Source organism: Scyliorhinus canicula, chromosome 4 (assembly GCF_902713615.1).
Source record: "Scyliorhinus canicula chromosome 4, sScyCan1.1, whole genome shotgun sequence".
NCBI classification, from domain to species: Eukaryota; Metazoa; Chordata; class Chondrichthyes; order Carcharhiniformes; family Scyliorhinidae; genus Scyliorhinus; species Scyliorhinus canicula.
Window position 1 is genome coordinate 48,766,100 of NC_052149.1, and position 26,020 is coordinate 48,792,119.

The 26,020-nt window shown below is 41.8% G+C and overlaps 1 protein-coding gene across 4 annotated transcripts in view; it reads right to left on the bottom strand.

Moving 5' to 3' along the window:
• Positions 1-1,973: 1,973 nt before the first annotated feature.
• The window catches only part of pik3r3b (phosphoinositide-3-kinase, regulatory subunit 3b (gamma)), a 647,314-nt gene continuing 623,267 nt past the window's right edge, over positions 1,974-26,020 (bottom strand). For all 4 annotated transcript variants that reach the window (XM_038794197.1, XM_038794200.1, XM_038794199.1 and 1 more), the window contains 7 exons: positions 12,321-12,501; positions 11,367-11,492; positions 9,673-9,815; positions 7,706-7,882; positions 7,518-7,592; positions 5,143-5,313; positions 1,974-2,859 (listed from right to left, as the gene is read on the bottom strand). In XM_038794197.1, coding sequence (XP_038650125.1) covers positions 2,661-2,859; positions 5,143-5,313; positions 7,518-7,592; positions 7,706-7,882; positions 9,673-9,815; positions 11,367-11,492; positions 12,321-12,501 — 1,072 coding nt within the window. In that variant the 3' untranslated portion in view covers positions 1,974-2,660. The remainder of the gene's footprint in view (positions 2,860-5,142; positions 5,314-7,517; positions 7,593-7,705; positions 7,883-9,672; positions 9,816-11,366; positions 11,493-12,320; positions 12,502-26,020) is intronic.

Here is a 26,020-nt window from a genome sequence, read left to right on the forward strand (position 1 = left end):
TGTTTCCCGTTGGGAGAATTGCACCCACAACAATCAACTCCATTCCAGGGTCTGCTTCACTTTACCATTACAAAAAAAAATATTCAACAACAGAAATAGAATTGCTCAAGTAGGGAGAAAGGGGCTTTTAGTGAGTGGGCCACAGTTATATCCGCACCATTAATACATGCTGGGTAAGCACCAGCTTGTGCACAGTGAAGAATTAAAAAGCGGTTTCCATTTTGACCATGGTCTGCAATTGAGCAGAGACCCTCACAAAGCAAAATGGAATGCCTCATCAAACTCCAGCTGCCCTCAAGGTCTCGGGGTGCATTTGCTTCCGTCAAGTTCACTGTTAACATATTGCGCACCAGGTGACTGTTATAATATTAAAGATGCTAAATATTTTTATTTTTTTTAAATCAATCGTGCCTAGATGGTGCACAAAAAAACCCAACTCTTCATCATGTTCTGCAAATTCCTAATTGCTTGGGAACAGAATTAGAAATGAACAGAACATAGCCTAGCCCTCTTAAAATGCAAGGCCTAATTTTCACAGGAATTACATTTTTCAGAGAGGTCATTATTTTTTACATCTATGGAGTAAAAAAAAGGGCATGAAAACTTCAACATCTGCACTGGTGCAAAAATAGAACAATGGTTCTGGGGAGCACGAAAAGAGACCAGGGCCATGTTCTGCTCTACTGCAGAAAACAGAACTGGTGCGAGACTTTGTAGACTTTTGGCAAAGGAAAAATACAACAATTTTGTACATTTAGGAATATTATGGATGGCCTGTTAACATTCCAGATCTGAAAAGAGTATTTGAAACAAAATTCAAATAAGATTCAAAAAAGTGAGAAAAGTACAGCAAAAACTAGCTGCCATCTTATTACTTTAAAAAAGAAATCTGTAGATTTCTTTTTTGAATTGCACTAAATGCCCAGTGCATCATGGGATGCTCATTTCCTGGACAAGCCAAGTCCTCAAACCACGACACACCTGGAAGCATACTCAATGGATTTAGACCAGGGGTGGGCAAACTTTTCCGTGCAAGGGCCACATTCAGAAATTCACAATTTTAAAGGGCCGCATAGTATATTAAGTAAAATAATTACTTCACCCGGTTATGATTCTGGGCGCCTCATATAGAACATAGAACAGTACAGCACAGAACAGGCCCTTCGGCCCTCGACGTTGTGCTGAGCAATGATCACCCGACTCAAGTCAACGTATCCACCCTATACCAGTAAGTAACCCAACAGCCCCCCCCATTAACCTTAAAAAAAAATTTAAAATTAAAAAAAAATAAAAAATAAAATTTTTTTTTAATTTAATGACTTGGTGGGCCGCATAAAGACCTTTGGCGGCCCGCGGGCCGTAGTTTGCCCACCCCTGATTTAGACTGTCGTCTCTTACACCATTTAAAATAAACCTGTTCACCAAACCTTCAAATATCTCTCCCCAATTCCAAAAAAAAAGTGGAGTACAGCAAAAGTCACATTGAACAGACTGAATTCTAGAAGTATGAAGAATTAAATAATTGAATTTTTGTTTCCACAGAAATAATCATCACCGTCAATTCAACCCTCTCACCCCAATTTCCCATTAAGGTACAGGGACTTTCTTGGCCATCCAGGAGAATTACAAACTGTACTCTCCTTTCAGCAAACAATGAAACAAGATTATTTTGTTTGTTCCCACCACCCCCCCTTCAGCTAATTTCAAGCAGCTTTAACATACTCGCGTCCTTGCAACCATGTTTTGATGCTCACCTTCTGGGTTTAAATATGACTGCTCAAAGTAAGATCGCAAAAATTTTAGATGTTAATAACTTTATGCATTCATGTTTTCTTTAAAAAAACACTAACATTTTGATGTAAATATGCACGGCTGCAGACATCCGACAGAACATCAAGTGTTAAAACCAACATCAAAAGATTCCCTGGTCTTTTCATTTTGGTTAATTTTGTGAAGAGCTCTAGAGTCACAGAAGCCATAAAATGTTCTTTATTTGTATTTCTTTTTTTTTTAAATTTGTACTCCAGTACATTGAAAATGACCCTTTGTGCAACTTTTTTTTTTCAAATTTTGCCAGTTTTAAACTTTTTTTTGTCAGAAGCTCTCCTGAATGCCTTTGGTCTTCTTTCACAGAGTTCAGTGTCCTCCAGCAAGTGAAAGAAATCAGATAATCTGTTCAAGTCTAGTTCAAGAAGAATATGTTGACTAAACTAAAAATGCAAAGAGGTCTTCTTCATACACTGGGTGCTCTTGTCAGAATTGCGCTAGATGTCGTTGAGATCTGAAGTTAAGACTAACAAAGTTCTCACAGGCAGTTCCATGAAAAAGAACATCTGAAAAGTTGGAGATTTTTAAACTCTCACAATGAACAGCCTCGAGCCATCAGCACCAGACTGTTTGGACTTAAGTTTCAGCTCCACACGAATGACACCAAAACAAAAACCAAAAAAATAAGATACATTTCCAGTTTTTTTTTGTGTTTCTCTGTGACTGAAATAAAAGCAAAAAAACAGAAAGTCACAGTTGGAGTTTAGGTAGCACCAGGTCACCTGAACTCTTGAGTACGCCACTGTCCTGTTCATATTCTGTACTCACTGTGCAAAAACAGCCAAGTACAATGCCCTCAGTGTTCTGTAATCTGTCACTGCCGACTCAAACATTCATCTGCGCAGAGAGGGCATCTGGCTGTAGACGGGATGGGCCAGTCTCACATTCAGAGAGTCATTGTGCTGGACCAGTGACGTTTGGTGGTAATGCAGCACCAGGTCTTTAAGAGTGTTGTACAAGTTGTAAGGTTCGGCAAATCCATAACCCCTTGGCGTGCTGTAAATCACGCAGTGCTTCACTTCTCCATCAGCGCTGCAAGGGGAGATGCAAGCAATTTTTAGCAATAGACAAAATCCTATGACAGCACATATTAGGCAAGCAGCTTGTTTTGATTCAAGGTCGACAAGCAAGTTACCGCAACGGTTGAAATGCAACATTTCAGGCTTTTTGAAAATATATTAACAGTAGATATAACAAGTAAATTTAGTAACTGGGTATCTGAAATATTGTACTTGGGTAAACATTTCTTGTAATCATAGCTGAAGGAAACTCGATGGTACACAAATCATGTTCTTTCTTCACCATGTGTCATTGCCCCCCAGCTTTACAAGATTCACTCTCACCCATGTTCCTCATTCCCATGGGAACAGATGATTCAATCAGAGGGCCAACCCTACTCCATACCTAGAAGAAGCTCAGTGCAGACAATGGACAGATTAGATCAACTTTCTCTTGCTCACCTAACTACCAGGACAAAATCAGATTCCCTTCTGAATATTTAAAACCTGGGCCATACCACTTACATTTAATAAGACCAGATTTAGCTTTAGTATGGGTTAAATCAAGTGTTTGATAACTTTGAATTATTTTTGTTGTCTGAAACCACAAAGACAGTGACTAATACTGCACACAAAAGAATCATCTCACTTACACTTTAAAGCATCACCTTCACTTTCCATGAACATATTTAGTGTAGATTCCCTTCCAACTGCTTCCAACACTGACACGTAAGAATTTGATCATGTTTTACACCAACAAGCTTCCGCCCACCCAAACTGTTTTTAAAAATTTATAGAAGTCCAAATCAAAATTTACTATTTCTTAGGAAACTAATGCTGTCATCATTATTTGTCTGTACTTTGAATATTTAGCAAAGCTGATTTCAATTATTAAAAGGATCTAGATACCATTTAAATCCAGCTGTTTTCACTATGTCTCCTTCATGTGGTGGCTTATTTTGGGCAGCCTCTGAATTAAGAAAAAAATCTCCCTTAAGCTTATGCCCATTTGGTGTGTTGGCAACTATAAATAGAAGTTTATCCATGCAGCTGGTCAAAGTGCCACCAAGGTCTCTCCTCCCAGAAGAAAGACTGCTTTAATTCTTTGAGGCGGTGAGAATTTGGATTTTTACTGTAGTTTATTGTGAATGCAGCAGAAAGGCATTCTTTTTCAACACAATCATCCCTTCTGAAGCATATCGAACTGTTCAGCCTGTCCCACAGAGTACTGGTCATGTGCCAGGCCTTGCAGACAAAGAGCCTTCAATGTATCCCTTGGTACCAGTTCTGAAGTGCTAGCTTCCCATAGGATGAGCTCTGCCCTTGGTCTGGCCCCAAGCTGTGGAAATTGGATGAGTGAAAATAAAATTAGAAAAAATGCCTGGCTAAGGAAAAGGGGACTTTGAGGAACAACAGATAATAGGAAATCACATTAATATATCTAAGATGCCTGCCTTGCACAAGCTTTGTGTTTATCTCACTTGGAAAAGGAAAATGCTAATGTTAGGATCTGCCTCCAGCATATTCTTCACATTCTTCACCTAATGCTAATATCCCTATCAACGAATGGTTCATATTTGTTTTATGGTGTTTCCTACCAAACTGGATAGTTTATTCAGGTCTCATTGTGTTGTATTCACTGACCAATTTCATTTTGAGTGGGAACTCTGCTCCCTCTCTTCACCCAACAACGTATGCCTAAACTGCATTACCTTGCTTCTCTTACACTAGCCAACTGAGAATGACAATGAATCTGTGTAGTAAAGATTATTGACAAGGGAGCAGAGGGGAAACAAATGAAAAGGACCCCAAAAAAGGATGTCATAAAGGTCGCTTTAAAGGGACTGACCACACTATCTGCTGTAATGCGAAATTTCCATTAATTTCTTTTTTTTTAAAATAAATTTAGAATACCCAATTCATTTTTTCCAATTAAGTGGCAATTTAGCATGGTCAATCCACCTATCCTGCACATCTGTGTGTTGTGGGGGTGAAACCCACACAAACACAAATGTGCAAACTCCACACGGACAGTGACCCAGAGCCGGATCGAACCTGGGACCTCAGCGCCGTGAGGCAGAAGTGCTAACCACTGCACCACCGTGCTGCTCCAATTTCAACAATTTACTTTTGTAAGTAACCAATGGGGGGGTGGGGGGGGGGTTCCTGATCAATTCCTACATGCCTTCAAACAGAATTGCAACTTCTATACAACAAAGACTAATCATAGAAAAAAAATTGACTCAACAGGGCATCAACAATGGGATTTTCTTGAGTCATAAATGTGCCTTCTTTAAAACAAAAACATGATACTTACACCACAGAGCAGGCATAGCAGCCCTTTTTACTGCTTTCCCTGATTAGGAAGGCACCATCTGATTTTCCGCGAAGCAAATCTTCAGCTTGTGTTCGATTAATAGCGCCTACAAACCAGGTCTTCTCGTCGTAGTGAGGAAGGTTTTCATCTTCTTCAGTAATGAAATATGTGCTGAAATGAAATTGTTTATAACACATTAATCTATTGAGCCTTGTACTGTGCTCTCACAAAGAGCGATATGAAGAATATTTGCCATCTTGCTCCAGGATTCACTGGTTATTTACATTAAATAGCGATTGTAATATCTATACTACTGCATCAGCTTAATGTGTCTAGAAATTAAACCTTCTCAGTGACATCATCCAAATGCAGCGTTCATTTTCATATACATGCTGGCAACATCCAGCTCTCCTCACCATGTCTCTCAATTCCTCCAGTCACTAAATTATCTGATTGTTTAATCTGAGATTAAGTCAGTCTGCTTGCAACCTTGGTGTCACAATTGATCCTGAGGTGAACTTCGGACCTCATTTATGCCATCACTAAGGTTGCCCCCCAGAAGACTGCCTGACTTTCCCCCGATCTCCCCTGATCAGCTGCTGAAAATCTCATTCATGACCTCTAGATATGACTATTCCGTCATGTCTAGACCGTCCTGGCTGGTCTCCCACGTTCTATCCTCCTTAAACCAGAGGTCATCCCAAACTCTGCTGTCCTTTTGTACTTGCAGAAAGTCCCATTTCTTTGTCACCCCTGTGCTGACTGACCTACGCTGGCTCCTGGCCAAGCAGCGTCTGGACTTTAAAAAATCTCATCATAGTTTTCAAGTCCCTCGATGGCCTTGCTCCTCCCTACCTCCAACCTCCTCCAGCTCCATCACCCCCTGGAATATCTTCGCTCCTCTAATTGCGACCTCTTGTGCACCCCGAATTTTAACTACTCCACCATTGGTGCCCATGCCTTCAGATGCCCAGGCCCCAAGTTCCAGAATTACCTTCCTGCACCTCTCTATCTCATTTTCCTTCCTTAAGATGCAACTTAAAATCCATCTTTTCGACCAAGCTTTTGGTCATATGACCCAATATCTCCTTATGTGGCTTGGCATCATACCTTGCCATAAAGTTCATAAAAGTAGATTAATCAAGGCAATTACAAATTAGTGTTAAATGTCCTTTGTAGCACCAATCAACTTGGCATAATAGCACACAAATCAAGAACTGAACTGGCTGTCCCCAAAACTGAGTCAAAGCCCATACAAATAGGTGACCCTGATTATGAAGCCTACATTTAGTTCTACCACTAAGAAACTGAACAATTGGAAAGATATCAGCTTACTTGCCCTCAAGTGCTAAACCCGACTATGGTCCTGTCTATTCAAATCAATATGTTGACATTCCCATTAAGTGCTCTGGAAGGGACCCAATAGGTCGTAATTGGACACCATCAATGACTACATAATTGATGGTCTGCCATTAACTATCATGAGCACATTCAGTAACAGTTCTTTACCGTGCTTTGTAAATGTGATCTGAAGAAACTGCACCAACTCTTTGAACCTATTTTTGGACTCCTGAAAACTGGATACAAGCTCCAAGATGTATTAGTTTCTTACAGGAAAAGATACTTAAAATGACCCTTCCCAAAAATAAATGCCAAGATAAAAACAGAATTCTGTAAATCTGAAATTAAAAAGTGCCGGAACTAGAGATTAGGCCGTGATGTTCTGATTAAACATTTCTGATAAATCTTTAACTTTTCTCCGGATATTACCACACCAAATGTGACTCGCTTCTATTCCCCATCACATTCATACAAGTCTATCTGATCAAATTATGAGAAACTAAATCTGATCCTATTAAGACTCATCTTACATTCATCAGAATGCAGAATTTCTTTTCAAGAAAGTAAAACCTTTTTTTTTTAAGCTGCAGATAAAATATCTCATTCTCATTTGAAGTACTTTCCCTGTTGCATGATCACAATCCTGGTAGTTTTTGTAACTAACAAAGAACAAAAATACAATCAAACAATGAGGATGCTTTTTTTTCCATATAAAGCTCGACCATGGCCATGTGCAACACACAATGGATACCTCCAGAAATAAGCTCCACAGAGCTGAGCGGCAATTCCTTACTCCAGATTAAAATTTAAAGAAGTGTCTTTGTGGCAAAACTCTTCCTATCTCCACCAAGGGTGGTCCAACAGCACAGATTCTCCATTATATCTAAATTTGTGCAAAACCGAAAGACAGAAGGTTTTCATAGAAAACGTTTTCTAAGATCTTACAGCTGAGACCAACCATGTAACTGGTACAGCTTTAGGTAAAAGAAAAAGTATTTTTCAGCAATGTAATTCACAAGGGCAATTATACTCACTCATCTGCATTTTCATTCTTGATTCCAAGCCAGTCATTTATTCGCTTTTGACGCACTCCTTTGTGATTGAGCCATCTGTAAAATGGAGGGGGAAAACCATAAATTCAGAATGTAAATGCCGACATTTAACCATACTTTTCCCCACAGAAAAGTAAATCCAATATCAATTACTTTTGGTTTCTACTTACACCAGATACTGATCCCTGATCTTACGCAGTTGAATTAGGTCAGGCTTGATGCTGTTCATTTTCTTATCAATTTCCCGGTTATCAGACGCTTGCTTCTTCAGATCCTGCTCCAGGCGCATCTTACTGTCGTGTATCTCACCAAGACGAGACTTGAGTTTTTCATAGTTCATCATTATCCTGCCACACAAGTAAAATGTTTTCAAATATTGGCAACTAATGCATAGCAGGATGTTATGTAGATGGCATAAACTGTTTACATTTACACACTGAAAATGAGTATGTTAATTATTTGCTCTATTTCTCCTTCCTATATTCATAGTTGCTCACTTATAACGGACATGCAAATAATCACTTTCCCCTTTGCGTACCAGTAGAAATCTGATTAGCTAGCTGGTTTGCAGAAGTATACTTTACGAAAATTAAGATCACCCCATTTATCTAACGACTCAATTAAGCAAAATCTATCTATGTATTGATTATGGAGAAAATCTGTTCTAAAGTAATATGTCAACCATATTCTTCTTTATTAACATTTATGATTATAACATAAACAGATGACACCAAATTTGGGGCATAGTTAATATTGAGGACGACTGCTGCAAAGTACAAGACACCAATAAACTGGAAGAATGGAAGTGGAAATGGCAAATTAGTTTTAATACCAGTGAGAGGTGATCCTTATTCCTCCCACCAAAATGCAAGTTTTCCTACTCTTTGGAAAATAAGAATTGGAACAAAAAATTGATCTTGGGAGTCACAATCAATAAAATCATAGAATGTACACTGCAGAAGGAGGCCATTTGGCCCCATTGAGTCTGCACCGGCCCTTGGAAAGACCATCCCACCCAAGCCCACACCATCCCATCCCCACAACCCAGTAACCCCACCCAACCAACACGAAGGGCAATTTTGGACACTAAGGGCAATTTGGCATGGCCAATCCACCTAACCTGCACATCTTTGGATGGTGGTAGGAAACCGGAGTACCCGGAGGACTCAATGGGGCCGAATGGCCTCCTTCTGCAGTGTAAATTCTATGATATCTATGATAATTTTATTGATTCTGACTCCCAAGATCAATTTTTTGTTCCCATTCTTATTTTCCAAAGAGTAGGAAAACTTGCATTTTGGTGCACACACGGGGAGAACATGCAGACTCCGCACAGACAGTTACCCAGCCAGGAATTGAACCTGAGACCCTGGAGCTGTGATGCAATTGTGCGAACCACTATGCTACCGTGCTGCCCAATTAAAAAAGGTTTATAAAACCATAAAATTGCAAACAAAGCACTGGGACTCCTTTTTGGAGGAACATAATTTTTTTTGTTGTTACAATCTTTTACATATTTAAAATTATTGTGCACAGTTGTCTCGGTATTACAAAAAGGATTTAGACACACTGAAAAAAGTTCAAAATAGATCGCCAAGACGATAGCAGAACTAAGAGGGTACAGCCATCAGGTATGACAGAACAAGCTGGGGATCTATTCTAGAAAAAAAAACTGAGGGGTGGCTAGATAAAGATCTTCTAAGATTATGAAAGGGGTTGATAAGGTACATGTGATGATGTTTCTATTTATGGAGAAGCCCTCAACCATAACTATGAGATAGATACCAATAAATCCAATAAAGAGTTAAGCAGAAATCTCTTTATCCAGATTTGCTACCACAGAGCCAATTCATAACATGCATGCAATTAAGGGGAACGAGATAAGTACGCAAGGGAGAAAGTAATAGAAGGATATACTGAGAAGATGAAGTAAGGTGGGAGAAAGCAAGTGTGAAGCATATACACAAGATGGATCAGTTGGACCAAATGGCTTCTTTCAATGTGGAAAGCTTCAAATGAACGTCCTTATTAGGAGTAACATTCTGCTTTAGGTCCAAGTGAGGGAAAACTTTTTTTATTCAGCAGGCAACTCCATAGACTGAAGATTTGGGGAGAAAAATATTTAAATCAATAGTACCGTTCAATTTCCTTCTCATTCCCTTCCCTGCGAAATCTCTCAATATATTCTTTGCTGTAACGTTCTTGAGTGTGACACTGCTCTTCAAATATTTTTATTGTTTCATTAAAGGCTTCAATTGCAGTTCTCTTCATTTGTATTTCCTGTTAAGAGACAATTGGTTTTACCTTTAAGTGACAGGTTTACAAGTTCGATTTCAAAAACAGTTTAGTTTGCACTGAATATTCTATATTTTTTATGGTAATATGCACATGTAATTTCACTGTATTCTATTGTGAGCTACAGTCTAGGATCACTAAATGTCAGACATGGATGTGATTTTTTTATGAATGTCTTTTGGTACTCAAAGGTGGCCCTGGAGTACACTCAAACATATTGCAAAATTCAATTCTGCAACTCTTTCTCAAAAGAAAGTGTATTTTATTTTAAATTTGATTTAGAGAGTCTCAGCACTTCTGTCCAGGCTATTACCTCAGTAGTAATGCTGCTGAGATGGAGGTTAACATGTCCTGGAACCAAGTAGCTTACCCACTCATACTAGCCAGTAATGGGTCATTAATCTGCCCCTTCTCCAAATATCATTCAAAAGTTTAGGTTACACATTATGGCAAGGAGAAAGGGAATTTATTTGGGAAACGTTAGCACTGTGAAATTTAAGTCTCCGATTCAACCAGATGCTGATTTCACAGTAACGCTATCCTTTGGCAGTGGCTTCAGATAATAGGCACAGGGAGTTGCAAATGCCGATAGCCTAATTTCTAGGGTTTATATAAAGCTATACATATTCTACCACTTGGCAAAGATGTACAGTAGTGCAATTGTTTTAGGACAACCTTGATACAGGAACCAGGTTGGATATTAATTCAGAAATTAACAAACCACTTTGAAAAAGCTTCTGCCCTACATTCAAATTATTCTCTGAGCCTACTGCTGATGTCAACACAGCCACAAATTTATATAGGAGCTAACTGTTCCTTAAAAAGGCAGTGGGATTTCTGGAGCAGTATGATATAATTAAAACGATTGAAGATGCTAGTAGCAACTTTTGCTAAAATGAGAGTCACAAGATTAAGGAAACAGCATTCAAAAATTACTTTTCTAAAAATGCACTGTGGCAGAAACATTTCTGCAAAGTATGCAATTGGTGAGAACTTGGCCTGAGCATACCTGACTTCAAACAAACCAGGTCGCCAGCTTTACACTATTTTTAAAAAAAAAATTAGCTAAAACCATTGCTAACACGGTATACATTAAAAGTGGGGAAGTACTGGAGCTTTTGAGGAGCAAAAAGGTGGTGATGTACAGATCGTACAGTCCCAATAAACATTCAGAAATTGTGGCAAATTCACTGCTGGCTTTCAGTGTAAATACTATCACTCATCTGCGTCAACATTGCCATTACCAACATGCAGGATCCAAAACTAAATGAAACCATCGTCCAAGTTTCAACAAAGTCAAAAAGGAATGGAATGTGTAAAGACCATTTAAGTCAACACCTTTACATCATGTCTTAGAAAGAAAGGAGCTGCAAGAAATAACTTATTCCCTTTCTCGCATCTCAACTATCCAGCCCCTGCTTTTCAACAAATTTCCTCCCGTGCTCCAACAACACTGTTTCAAGCCATTTGAGCTCCAGTGATGGGAATAAATTACTGCTAGGTACACATTACTCTCAGTACTTGTACTTGGCATACCTGTGAAGTCCGTGTGTATTCTTCATAAAGCCGGTCATATTCTTTACTCTTATCCTGATATTGGTTATGGTATTCCTGCAGTTTTTTGCCAACAGCATCAATGTTGTCTTCTTTCACCACCTGATCCTGTTTAACAAAGTGAGCAGCACATGATATAATACCTATATTCTCATCAAGATTTGCTTCATTATGAAGACAGACACAGCTAAATATTAGGTGTACAACTGGAAGTACCCGAATACAATTTCCAAGAAAAAAAAACAGAACTTCTTTATTCCACGAACAATCATTTTCATTTCACCTAGCAGCTAATTATAATAAACAAACACTGTGCAACCAGTATATCGAATACTTCATCTAATACATGGAGATTTCCCTGCATGAGACACAATACAATCTACCTACATAGCGATTTCAGCGCCAAACTAATAATCAAAGTTCATGCCTGCATTAAAACCATGGCAAAACACAGAATACTTGAGGCATCTGGCCCATTCACAATTAATTACAAATTTCCTGAAAAGAAACTTGGTTTGGTATGGAACAGTCATCGGACACATTTATTTATTTTTAAAAATAAATTTAGAGTACCCGAATTCTTTTTGTTAAATTAAGGAGCAATTTAGCATGGCCAATCCACCTACCCTGCACATCTTTGGGTTGTGGGTGTGAGACCCTCGCAGACACGGGGAGAATGTGAAAATTCCACATGCAGAGTGGCCCGGGATCGAATCGGGTCCTAGGCACCATGAGGCAGCAGTGCTAACCACTGTGCCATCGTGCCGCCTAATCGGTCACATTTATTATGCTTTGACCACATCTATTTTTCATGGATAGTCAGTTCTCTTACAGTAACCACACCTCTTTTAGAGCTCCCTTCAATATGGCATACAAAAACCACATCATTAGAGAGATTCAGTTATCAAATCCAGGAAATCTAACAGCTCTTCTTACCTGCTGGAACTTGGAGACTGGATACATTAATTTCACATCCAGCTTTGGGTTGTACTGTGCAAGGGACTCATGCCTGTAATGGTTAATGAGTTCCACCACTGAGTTAAAAGTGAGTGGGTCAGAGAAGCCATACTTTCCATCTCGATGGTATATTTTTATTAGCTTGTTATTGCCTCCTTTCCTGCAGAAGGACAAACGTAAAGGTCGTGGTCAGTTGAGCAGCTTAACACAAGAATATGTCAAAAAAACACAATTAGACTTACAGAGAGAGGCACTGGCACTGATGTGGCTAGTTTTTTAAAAATACTGCATTAAGGCAACCAATAGTCACAAACTGAATTTCAGCTGAATAGCTCTCGTGGTAGAGTCCTGCGGGTGGGGGAGGGGTGAGAAGAGAGGACAGCAGCATGAAAAGTCCCGTGGCCCTATTTCGAAGCAAAGGGCAGTTTTCCTGGTGTCTTGGCCGATATTTCTCTCAGTTAATATTGCAAAAACAGACATTGCAGTTTTGAGGATTTTGCACTGGGATTGGGAATTGGCTGCCATGCTTTCTATGACAAAATTACTGCATTGGCTGAATAACGCTTCGGGACTTCTGGTGAGAGGTGCTATATACGTGCAGTTTTCTTAATAGCAGTCCTTTTGTGCAAACCTCCTTAATGATCAGTTCACATAATCTCAGAACATATTCCTAGTGAAGGTAACTCTATCATATCGGAGTACTCCATTGAGGAGAAGAGGGAGCAACTTGCAATATTAGCTGTGTCACAAGAAATGTGGGGCAAAGAGAGAGAGATTTTCAAACTGTTTTTTATTTTCAAAATCATGATGACCGCAGAGAAGCACTTGAAGTGCCTCTGCAGAAAATATGAGGAAATTGCTTATGAAAATTCACTTTTCGCCCCGGGTCAGAATAATGTCAGCCAATATAGGATGATGCGGTCTCTCCTTCCTCCCAAGTGCACTGAATTCTAGTATCATGCAATTGGCTCCCCTGAACCAATGTGACATTTTCATTTCCCAGAATGATATTACCAAATAAGACCATCAACTGATGCCAGTTTTGGCCTTCATGATTTGGCTTCACTTGGTGAATCAGAGAGGTGATGTTCATTCCATCATTCAGAGAACAGAGGAAAATAGTCAAGTGGGAGGTAAGGGGCAGAGAATGGCAGAAAGGGAGAGAGAAAATAAACTCTCAAGAATGCATCAGGAATCAAGACTAGATATTACAAAGAAAGAAAAAAGACCAAAGTAAAGGCTCTATATCTAAATGCATGTAGCATTCATAACAAAGAACAAATTGTTAGCACAAGTAAATAAATACAACCTGATAGCCGTCGTGGAGACCCGGCTGCAGGAAGACGAGGACTGGAGCTGAATATTGAGCAATCTATGACATTCAAGAAGAATAGGAATCTAGGTAAAGGTGGAGGGGTAGCAGTGTTGATCAAGGATGGCATTGGTGCTGTCCAGGGTTGGGAGACTATGAGGTTGGAAGCCGTAGGAGAAGGCATCCGAAGGAAATTAGGTCGCTAACGGTGCTGGAGATAATGGCTTCATGCTCGGTGGTCTGGTCATGGTCCAGGGGGAGGTAGGAGGAAGTATATGAGAGTTGGTGCTCAGCCTCTGCAAGGTAGAGGTCAGTACGCCAGACGGCAACAGCACTCCCTTTGTCAGCAGGTTTGATGGCAAAGTCGGGGTTAGACCTGACGGAGTGAAGAGCAGAAAGTTCAGAAGCAGAGAGCGGTTAGAATGGGTGAGGGGGACAGGGGCAGAAAAATTAAGACGGCCAATGTCCCTTCGACAGTTCTCAATGAAAAGATAGAGGGCAGGTAATTGCAGGTGGTTGAAGAAGGATCACTGAATATTTTTAAGACAAAGGGAATCAAAGGTTAATTGGAGGCAGAGAAGGAATGTGGAACTCAACGCAAACAGATCAGCCACGATCTTATTGAATGGCGGAGAAGGCCCGAGGGGCCAATTGGCCTACATTTGCTCCTATTCCATGTATGACCGTAAGTGTTTCAAACTCGGTTCCAGTACAGCATTTTAAACTTTTAAAAAAAATATATATAAATTTAGAGTACCCAATTCAATTTTTCCAATTAAGGGGCAATTTAGCGTGGCCAATCCACCTCCTCTGCACATCTTTGATATGTGGGGGCGAAACCCACACAAACACGGTACAATGTGCAAACTACACATGGACAGTGACCCAGAGCCGGGATCAAACCTGGGACCTGGGCGCCGTGAGACTGCAGTGCTACCACTGCGCCACCGTGCTGCCCTAGCATTTTAAACTTGATACATCCGAGTACCCAATGGTATTTTACTTAATACAGATTTCTAATGGAAACCCAACCACCCTGACAACCATAATGTTTTGGGAAACGAAAATTCTAAATCCTTTCCTAACTAAAAGGGTGTGCTTTTGTGCTGCGATAAATAATTTCTAACAAGGCTTCTCCAATTATGTCCATTCTAAACTAAACTCAGATTATGGTAAACACAAATGATTGACAGTAAATGTTGATTCCCATTAAATTCAAGCTTTTCACAAAGGCCAACAGTCTATGGCACTTATTTATTCTTCACCAAGTTGCATCATTACTCAAAAATATTCCTTTTATGTTCTTACGTTGGTCTCGGTTTTTTTCTTTAGAATCGTAGAATTCCTACAGTGCAGGAGGCCATTTGGCCCATAAAATCTGCACCAACCCTCTGAAAGAGCAGCCTACCAAAGCCCACTCCCCTCATAACTCCACCCCACCTAACATGCACATTTTGTTTTGGACACTAAGTGGGCAATTTAGCATGGCCAATTCACATAACCTGCGCACCTTTGGACTGTGGGAGGTACCCGGAGGTAACCCATGCAGACACGGGAGAATGTGCAAACTCCACAGTCACCCAAGGCCAGAATTGAACCCAGGTGCCTGGTACTGAGGCAGCAGTGCTAACCACTGTGCCATCCTCTACAGGTTGCATACTGCAAGAGAGAAAACTACCAACTGTTGTTTTAGGAAAAATCATGATTGAATGGAGTGGCTCACACCGAATTGTGAAGCAGTAATTTAAATGAAGTATAGCTTGATAACCCCCAGAATTAGATTCTCATATTGCCTCAAAATGGCAATTAGTTATGCTCAATAGTTTCTCATGATAGAGTCCATAGGGACAAGTCCAGGTCCAGTGCCACTTGTGTGCCTCCTAGTAGCCAGCAATAGATTGCTATTGGCAGAGTTTTGGACCAGGACGCCACGCTATCCTCTCAGTTGGGTACTCATGGCCTGGATAGTTGATAGAATGGGGTAGAAGTCAACATGGGGTGGAGGTCAACAGGAATTAAACAACAAAAAACACAAAATTAGATTCCAAAACTTTGCTGTACATGGTCTTAGGGGTTTTGAAGAATTAATCATAGGTCTCTATATCAATGTGCTTGGCATGTTACATTTGAAAGTTGGATTACCTGCTCCATGGTGGAGAGGCTCAAACATTCCGTTGATCCGGAGAACAATGCCGTTGGAAGTCTTCAACTCCTAGCTGGGTCACCCATGACGTCAAGGTCAGAGGGGAGGAACCAGACAAGACACAATCCAAAATTAAGTCCTCAGTGGTGAATCAGGCAGAGGATACTCAGATGGTATCAATGGCTGTGATGGTGGATGAAGGCTGTAGTAGGATGGAGATCCCCAGTTGTCAAGGGTCCCTTGCCAATGGAATTGGACCCAACTACCTGGATGTCCCACACCAGGTGTCTACCTAGAGGAAACCAACACACGGGTCCACACAGACAAGCCCTGCAGTGATTAGCAAGAGGTGACAGGATCGTGAGATTTGGAAGTCCCTAGCTTCAGTTCGGCGTGTTGGCAGTGCAGTTTGATTCAGCTATTTTGCTCTTGGAATAGGAAAAGTGTTTCAACCACTGTCTTCACGACTGAGGGGCCCTCTTCAGGGTCCACTCTGTTCACCCCGCATGGAATGCCATTGTTGCCGTGAACTCAGGCACATCAACCCCAACGTCACTGTCCTCCAAGAGACCTGAAGAACAGGTGAAGGGCAACTGAGGAAAGATGGCAGTGGTTACACCTTTTTCTGGAGGGGGAAACCAGAGGACCAGCCCAGGACGCATGGAATTAGATTCACAATCAAGAATAAACTCATCAACCGACCAAGCCCCTGGCCAACATCAACAAGTGCCTCATGACCCTCCCATCCACAATTCGCCAAGAACCAGAAGGCAACGGTCGTGAGCGCCTACACCCCAATCCTTGATGCCAGTGAGGAGTCCAAAGGAGGCTTTTACACCACCTTGGACACCATTCTCTCCAACATTCCTCAGGAAGCTAGGATCATCCTCCTCGAGGACTTCAACGCCAAGTTTGGAAAAGAACCATCGGAATGTTTGGATTTGTAACTCCAATGGGGCTTTACTGCTCACTAAATGCACAAAACACCAGCTTGTCATCAGTAACACACTGGCCCGCTAAAAAGACAAGTTCAGGATAAAAGCACTGGTACAGGATTGACTTTGTCATCCAGAGACCAAAAGGATGCCCTCCTCACCAAAACAATGACCAGTGCTGCTGGCTGCTGGACAGACCACGGGCGCCTCTGCTCCTCTATGTCCGTCAACCTCCACCAGAAGATGAAGAAACAGTTCAGAGAAGAGATAAACATCGAGCAGCTTCAACTGCCAAGCATGCTAGTGAACTTCCCTCTAAAATCTCCAAAATGTCCATTCTAATGGGAGTGCAGGAAAACTGGAAAGAGCTTAAAACTGCCATCATCCCAAACTGTGAAGAAACCAAGACTGGTTTGACGAAAAAAGCTTCACCATCAAAGACCTCAATCGACAGGAGGAAAGCTCTCCGCGCTTGGCAAAATGATATAACCAGCAAGGCAAAGAGGAGAGTTCATCAATCAACCAAGGCAGAGATACAAAGAACTAAGAAAATCAGGGACCAATGGTGGTCTGAAAAAGCCAAGGATCTGCAACTCCCCACAACGAGGACAGCACCCGGGGCTTCTTCAGTGCCACCAAGGCAATATATGGACCCAACACCCTCGGTCTCAAACCAGTGTAAAGGACACAACCCTCAAGGGACAGAGAAAACATCAGCCTTTGATGAACAGAACATTTCAAAGAACTCCAAAAATGTGATAGATAAAGATGTGTTTGAGGAAATCCCCCAACTCCCCATCAAAGGTGATCATGTACTCCACCAAACGTGGATGAAGTCAAAGCCGCCATAAAAAACAAGTGAAGTATGGAAAAGCTGCAGGAGTGGATGGGATTCCAGTAGAGATCATCAAACTTGGAGAAGAGATTAGCGAGAGGCAGCATGGGGTTTTGTGAAGGGGAGGTTGTGTCTCACTAATTGATAAGAGTATTTCGAAGAGGTCACAAAGATGATTGATGCAGGTAAAGCAGTGGATGTTTTCTATATGGACTTCAGTAAGGCCTCTGACAAGTCCCTCATGGCAGACTGGTACAAACGGTGAAGTCACACGAGATCAGAGGTGAGCTGGCAAGATGGATACAGAACTGACTAGGTCATAGAAAGCAGAGAGTAGCAAAGGAAGGGTGCTTTCCTGATTGGAGGGCTGTGACTAGTGGTGTTCTGCAGGGATCAGTGCTGGGGCCTTGGCTGTTCGTAGTATATATAAATTATTTAGAGGAAATGTTACTGGTCTGATTAGTAAGTTTGCGGATGGCACAAAGGTTTGTAAAATTGTGGATAGCGATGAGGACTGTCAGAGGATACAGCAGGATTTAGATCGTCTGGAGACTTGGGCGGAGAGATGGCAGATGGATTTTAGTCTGGACAAATGTGAGTTAATGCATTTTGGAAGGTCTGATACAGGTGGGGAATATACAGTGAATGGTATTATTGAGTCAGAAAGATCTAGGTGTACAGGTCCACAGGTCATTGAAAGGGGCAACACAGGTGGAGAAGGTAGTCAAGAAGGCATACAGCATGCTTGCCTTCATTTGTCGGGGCATTGAGTATAAAAATTGGCAAGTCATGTTGCAGCTGTATAGAACGTCGGAGGTTGAGGGGCGACTTGATAATTATGAGAGAGAGTGGATAATCAGAGGCTTTTTCCCAGGTTAGAGGGGTCAATTACTAGAAGGCATAGGTTTAAGGTGTGAGGGGCAAGGTTTAGAGGAGATGTACGAGGCAAGTTTTTTTTTACTACAGAGGGTAGTGGGTGCCTGGAACGCGCTGCCAGAGGGGGTCGTGGAAGCAGGGACGATAGTGACATTTAAGGGGCATCTTGACAAATACATGAATAGGATGGGAATAGAGGGATACGACCTCGGAAGTGTAGAAGATTTTAGTTTAGACGGGCAGCATGGTCGGCGCAGGCTTGGTGGGCCAAAGGGCCTGTGCCTGTACTGTACTGTATTTTTCTTTGCTTTTTTTAATCACCCGTCATCTCCATCAGCTGTTGCTGAAAATCAGGTAAGTAATTCCTGCCGACCTCGGGGATGCCATCATTTTCAAGAAAGGAGACAAAGCAGACTGTGGGAACTACAGAGGATTACCCTCCCTCCCTCCATCCAGCCAGCCCCAGGAAGATCTTCGCCAAAATTCTCACGAGCTGCCTTCTCCCAGTCTTTGAAGAAATCCTTTCCAGAAAACAGGTGTGGCTTCTCACCAAACCACAGAGCAGCGGGCGTGACTTTTAGTGCTCTGCAACTTCAAGAGAAATGCCAGGAGCAACATTGATCACTCTACATGGCTTTCATCAATCTGACAAAGGTTTGTGACTCAATCAATCGGGAAGTGCTATGGAAACAGATGCCCAGAGAAATTCGCCAAAATTCTCCGAGTCCTCCAAAACAAGATGTCAGCGACAATCCTCACCAATGGAAATGAGACAGAAACCTTTGAGGTAAAGACTGGAGTCAAGCCAGTCCCCTTCCTTTTTACATCTTCACTATCACCATCCTTCACCTTGTCAAGAACAAGCTTCCCAGTGGAGTGAACATAGTATACAGGATGAACAGAAACCTTTTCAAACCCGGCTGGTTAAAATCCAAGAAGAAAACAACACGGACATCACCAGTACTTGGATGACATCGCCATCTCCACTCTCTCAAAGAGAATTTCGAAGCCATGTTTAACACCTTCACAGAAGCATACCGAAAAATCAACCTCAACCTCAAGAAGACTAAAGTCCTTTGCCAACCCAACCCAGGGCAATATCAGTCTCTTCCCTCCATTAAGATCAATGGAACGTGGAACATTTCACCTACCTGGGTAGCCACCTCTCATTTAAGGCTAGCATAGAGGCGGAGATCCAACATCGTATCCAATCCAAAATGCCTCCTTCGAACCCATAAAGACAAGTCTTTGACGATTGTGAATTTGTACTGACACCAAGATCCTGGTGTACAAAGCTGTTGCCCTCCCAACTCTTCAATACTGCTCAGAAACGTGGACTATGTATAGATGCCATCTCAAGGCCCTGGAGAGGTACCATCAATGCTGTCTGAAATGGATTCACACCAGCTGGGAGAAAAGGCATATTAACATCAGTGTCCTTGAAGGAGCCAACAGCACCAGCATTGAGGCCACGATCATCCGAAACCAACTCCACTGTGCCGGCCATGTGCTTTGTCAGAGTCCAGACTGCCAAAGAAAATCTTCTTTGCCCATGTCAAGGAAGGTGTCCGAACAAGAGGATGATATAGAAAGCACTTCAAAGACACGCTGAAGGCTCATCAAGAAATGTAACATGGACATCAACACCTGGAAGTGCCTTGCTCAGAAGAGATCTACTTGGAGGAACCTCCTGATTGAAGGGACACAATTCTTCAAGGACACCCGACGGCAAAAGAAGGCCCATAAAATGAGCCAGAGAAAGGAATATCAGCGATCTAGAGTCCAAGGAAACACCTGCCAAGTGTGTGGTCAAAGATGCGGCTCTGGGGTCGGGTTCATCAGCCACGCAAGGAGCCAGAGATCCCTTGCCCAGTAATGAGAGTTTCTCAGGTGGACAATCATGAACAAATGATAGCCGAAGGAAGACTACATGGTTTTAAAATCTTAATCATGAGTTTTTACATCAATATACTAGACATGTTTAATGTTCAAAGTTGCACGATGTAGACATTGGAGCAATAAAGAGGAGTATCGAGGACTGAAGATAGCTGCACTCTTGTCGGAGTCAGAAGGTTTTGGGCTCAAGTCCCACTCCAGACTCGAGTACAAAACCCATGCTACATTACCAAGGATGTGCTGTCTTTTGAATGCAATCTTAAACTGAAGCCCTGCCTGTGCTCTCAAGGGTAATTCTAAAGATCTCATGGTACTATTTTGGGATAACAGTGGGGGAGCCATCCCCAGTCAATATTTATTCCCCAGTCAACATCACTAAAATTCTAGGCATTTGATGTTTTCAGAAGTTTGTAGTGTGCAAATTGGCTGTCATGTTCCCTACCTTATGACAACGACTACACTTCATAAGTAATAATTGGCTGCAAAGTACTTTGGGATGTCCTGAGATTATGAAAGGCAGTACAAGTTTTTCTTGGGTTTGAATTAAATTGGCAGGAAAATGGCAGATAGAAACAGAAAAGAGGAATATGGTCAAAAGTGATTGTGTTGGACAATACTAGAAAAGGGAGTAGTTCCATATTAGATACTAGTGGATAAAGGAGGACTAAAAAAGAAATGCAAAGACAGATTTACAATGCATGTGAATAATGTTGGTGAGCTGAGCATAACTAGCTGTGTGGGAATATGATGCAGCAGCAATAATGGAAACATGCCTGAAAAATGGAGAACACAGAGCTTAATATTCAAAGATATAAAGTTCTCAGAAAAAATAGGGAAGGAACAAAGGAAGGGGAGATGGCAGCACCGGGTAGGGAAGATATTGTAGTGTTGCAAAGAGGGGATGTCCTTGAGGGGGAAAGGGCAGAATCCATTTGGTTACAGCTGAGAAACAGGGTATAATCATGCAACTGGGGTATTCAACAGGCCTCCAAATAGCCTGAGGTGTAAAGGAGCAAAATTGCAGGGAAATCAAAGATGTGTAAGAACTAGAGTGGAGAAACAGGAGACTTAAATTACCTGGTACTTCAATTGCTTGGGATAGTGTTACCTCCAGTAGATGGGACAGGAATTCCTGAAACGCGTTCAGAAGAACTTTCTTGGATCAGTTATGCTCTCGTCTCAATTAGAAAGGACACACCTCTGGATCAGGCACTGGGAAACGGGGTGGACCAAGTGTCTATGGGTGGACGGTTGGGTAAGAGCGATATCACAAGGTTTAGATTTGGAATATTGTTGCTAAAGTTTTTTTGTTTTGCACTCATCAGGATAAACCCAAGAATGCTAAATTTCATACAACCACAATAGTTTATACATGAAAAAGGAGGAGCTGATTGGTTGGCAAGTCGACTCTGGCCAAAGTGCTGCCATGTAGAAAACAATGGGGAACTAAAGGCTCTGAAACTTCCAGGTTAATTTTTAAAAATGCATGGCTTGAACATATTCTTTTTTTATGCAGAGCACACATTCCTGCGTCCCAAGTCCTTGAAACTGCACCGTGCTATACTAATGCATACATATTGTGGAATACCCAATTACTCGAATTTTCACATGCAGCGCACATGTCTGCTGGACTTCCAAGGCCTCAGGGCCAACCCAGGCATACATATTTGCAAGGCAGACTAAGAGGCTGGAATAGTCAATCTAAACACGTGATTATACTGACAAAAGTGGCGATACTACAAAGCTTAGGGTCCTGACAATATTCCAGCAATAGTACTGAAGACTTTTGCTCCAGAACTAGTTGCATCCAAAGCCAAGTTGTCCCAGTACAGCTGCAACACTGGTAGCTACCCAGCAACGTGGAAAATAGCTTGGGTACGTCATGACAAACCCAATCCAGCAAATTACCTCCACAATAGTCTACTCTTGATCATCAGCAAGTGAATGGAGGTGCCAAAAGCAGTGCTTTCAAGTGGCACTCTCAGTAATAACCTGCTCAATGGTGCTCAGTTTGGGTTCTGCCAAGGCCACTCAGATCTTGACCTCATTATAACCATGGTCCAAACATGCACAAAGTGCTGAACTCCAGCCAGGAGGAGAGTGACTTCTCCTGACATCAAGGCAGCATTTGGTCAAGTGTGGCATCAAGGAAATCTTGAAAAATTGAATGTCTTGGAGAGGCAGGAAGAAAAGTCTCCACTGGTTAGAGTCATACCTCGCACAAAGGTTGATGGTTGTGGTTGCTGGAGGTCAATCAGCTCAGTCCCAGGACTTCACTGTAGGAGTTTCTCAGGGCAGTGTCCTAGGTTCCAAACATTTTCAACTGCTTCATCGACAGCCTTCCCTCCATCATCAGAAGTGGGGAATTCGCTGAAGCTTGCACAATGTTCACCATTCACAATTCCTCAAATACTGAAGCCATCCCTGACCATTTTCAGCAAGACCCGAGCAACATTCAGGTTTGGGCTGATAAGTGGCAAGGAACATTTGTGGCACACAAGCGTCAGGCAAAGACTATGTCCAACAATAGAGGATTTAACCATATCCCTTTGACATTCGATGGTATTACCATTGCTGAATCCCCCACAATCAAAATCTTTGGAGGTTATTATTGACCAGAAACTGAAATGGATCAGTCATATAAATACTGTGGCTACAAGAGCATGTCAGAGGCTGGGAATTCTGCACCAAGGACCTCACCTCCTGACTCCCAAAAGCCTGTCCACTATTTACAAGGAGAAGTCAGGAGCCTGTTCAAATCCTCTCCACTTTCCTGGTTGAGAGCGGCTCCAATAACACACAAGAAACTTGACACCATTCAGGACAAAGTAGCAGCTTGATTGGCACCCCATCCACAAATATTCATCCCCTCCACCATGACAGCAGTGTTACCATCTACAAGATGCACTGCATCAACTCATCAAGACTGCTTCAACAGCATCTCTACCAGGACGAGGGAAACAGATGAATTGGTCATCAGCACCTGCAAATCTCCCTCCAAACTGTGACTCAGAACTATAGCGCTGTTCCTTCACTGTCGCTGGGCAAAATCCTGGAACTCCCTTCCAAAAAGTACTGTGGGCGTACCTACACAGACTTTAGCAATTCAAGGCGACAGTTCACCATTACCATCTAAAGAACAATTTGGGATGGGCAACAAATGATGGCCAAACCAACCACACACATACTGTGAAAGAAGTTTTTAAAGTGCATGGCGTTTTGAATGGGTTTCAAAATTCATATCCTTTAGATCTGCCATCAAACATGATAGTGCAGCCTTGCTCAAAAGCAAGCTGTAAAAACATTTGTTCGACTTGTGCAAGAATAACAAGCTGCCTTGCGACATATGTGACAGGATTTGTCCTCATGGTTTACTAAGTCCATTTGTGTATGGACTGCTTACGTCCATTAGTGTATGAACTGCATAAGACACACAAAAGTGATGTCCCCCTCATGCCATTGACCAAATGGTTGGGTGCATTACTGCAGCCAGTTCTTTAAAGTTTTCCATGTTAGCAGTGAAGGAATCCATCATGCTCACCAAAACTATAGCTGACCTGCATATTGATTGCAATGTCTTGTTCGTTTGACATGGGTAATCTATATGCAAAGCTGAAGAAGACATCGACATTTGTGCTGTGTCACTATTCACAGCGAGCTAGATATGCTGCCATTTGCATTCATTAAACTTATGAACTCACAGTCAAGTTCAGTTGCAATGGCACCATTTATACTTAAATAGATGGCGTAACTATCTAGGTCCAGCATTTGCTGAGTTACATTGTTTTTCACGAGAAGGGCATTTTCCAATATGACGATTATATTTGTAAAGATTTCCTTATACACCTCCGTGCATTCCATCCCATGCTCCTGTTCGCTTTTGAGATCAATCGATCTATCCTAACGTGTTGCCTTTCCTCAACATGCTAGTTGAGAAATCTGCTAATAGTTTCTCCTCTGCTGTCCACTATAAGTCTACCTTCACTGATAATTCTGGGATTCATATAGCTCCACAAGTTTGGTCTGATTAGCAATTTTGTAAATAGGGCTTTTGCTCACCTTGCAAGCTCCAGACAGGAAAAGAATGCAAATGAAGTATTGCAGAACATTGGCTATCATTGTTCACTGCGTAGCACAAAGCTTGCAAAATGGAAGAAAGGACACCACAATTGGACTTGTGCCCGTCTACCTCAAATTACCATGGAAAGGAAAAATACCTTAAAAATCTGAACAACTGGTTAAGCAAGCTGCTTCAAACTGATCTGCAGTGGCAATGCTAATGGTATTTCCCTACTAATAAGATGCTGCCGTCAGCCCAAAAAGACGTTCTACTTAACACACAATTGAGCAATGTCATGCAGGAATTCCAGTGTCGGTATGTAGGCCGCACATGCCCAAGATTGGCTGACTGAATCCGACAACATGTTCCTCTGGCTGATCATAATAAGCAGAGTACTCAACCAGCCACACAAACTCAATTCAAAATGTCTACCGTCAGTTGTGATTCCATGACTGAGGGCACTTGCTGAACAATCCTGCTTGCCCTATTAGCTACACTTAAAAAAACTATTTAAGATAATCAGTCAAACTCGTAGCATGGCTCATTTGCACTTGCAACATACATTCATGCACAGGGATATGTTCAAGCCTTGCGCCTTTTTTGAATTACCCGGAAACATGGGTCTCTTATAATTCCCTGTAGCTTTCTCCATGGCAACACCTCAGCCCAGATTCCAGTTGCCAACCAACCAGCACCTCTTTTCTCCCGTAGTATAACTTGTGATTATTTGAAATTTGGCATTGTGTTTGTCCTGATGAAAATCTTCAGCAACTTGTCTCTCTCTTCACTGATATTCAAGGATGGTATTGAAGAAGAGCAAGAACAATCTGAAGTAGAATGTCTAAATTGGAAAAGGGCCAATTTCAGGGATAAGAAAGGATGAGGCCAGAATAAAATGGAATCAAAGAATTACAGGAAAAACTGTAGCGGAACAATGTCATGTTTTTCAAGGAAGAGATGCTTCATGTAGAGGTCAAGTCTATTCCAACAAAGGGCAGCACGGTGGCCTAGTGGTTAGCACAACCGCCTCACGGCGCTGAGGTCCCAGGTTCGATCCCGGCTCTGGGTCACTGTCCGTGTGGAGTTTGCATATTCTCCCCGTGTCTGCGTGGGTTTCGCCCCCACAACCCAAAAATGTGCAGAGTAGGTGGATTGGCCACGCTAAATTGCCCCTTAATTGGAAAAAATAATTGGGTAATCTAAATTCAGAAAAAAAAAGTCTATTCCAACAAGGGCGAGAGGTAGGGGGAAACAAAACTAGGAAACCTTGGATGACAAGGATACTGAGAATATGGTTAAATAAAGAATACCTGATGCATGTCAGGTGAATCAGTCAAACAGGAACCAAGTCAAACACCATAGGCTGAGATAGGAAGTGAGGAGGAGACGGAAACTTGCAGAGAGATTTTGAAAATAGAATGGCAGTCAACATAAAAGGAAATCAAAACTTTCCTGACATGTAAATAGTAAGCATCTAGTAAGAAGTGGAAGGGTCTTATTAGGGACAAAGAGGGTTACACATGCATAGATGTGCAGAGAAAGAATACTGTAGAATACTTTGTATTGGTGTTTACTAAGAGGAATCTGACATTATCAGTAGAAGCTGAGATAGCAGTGGCAGT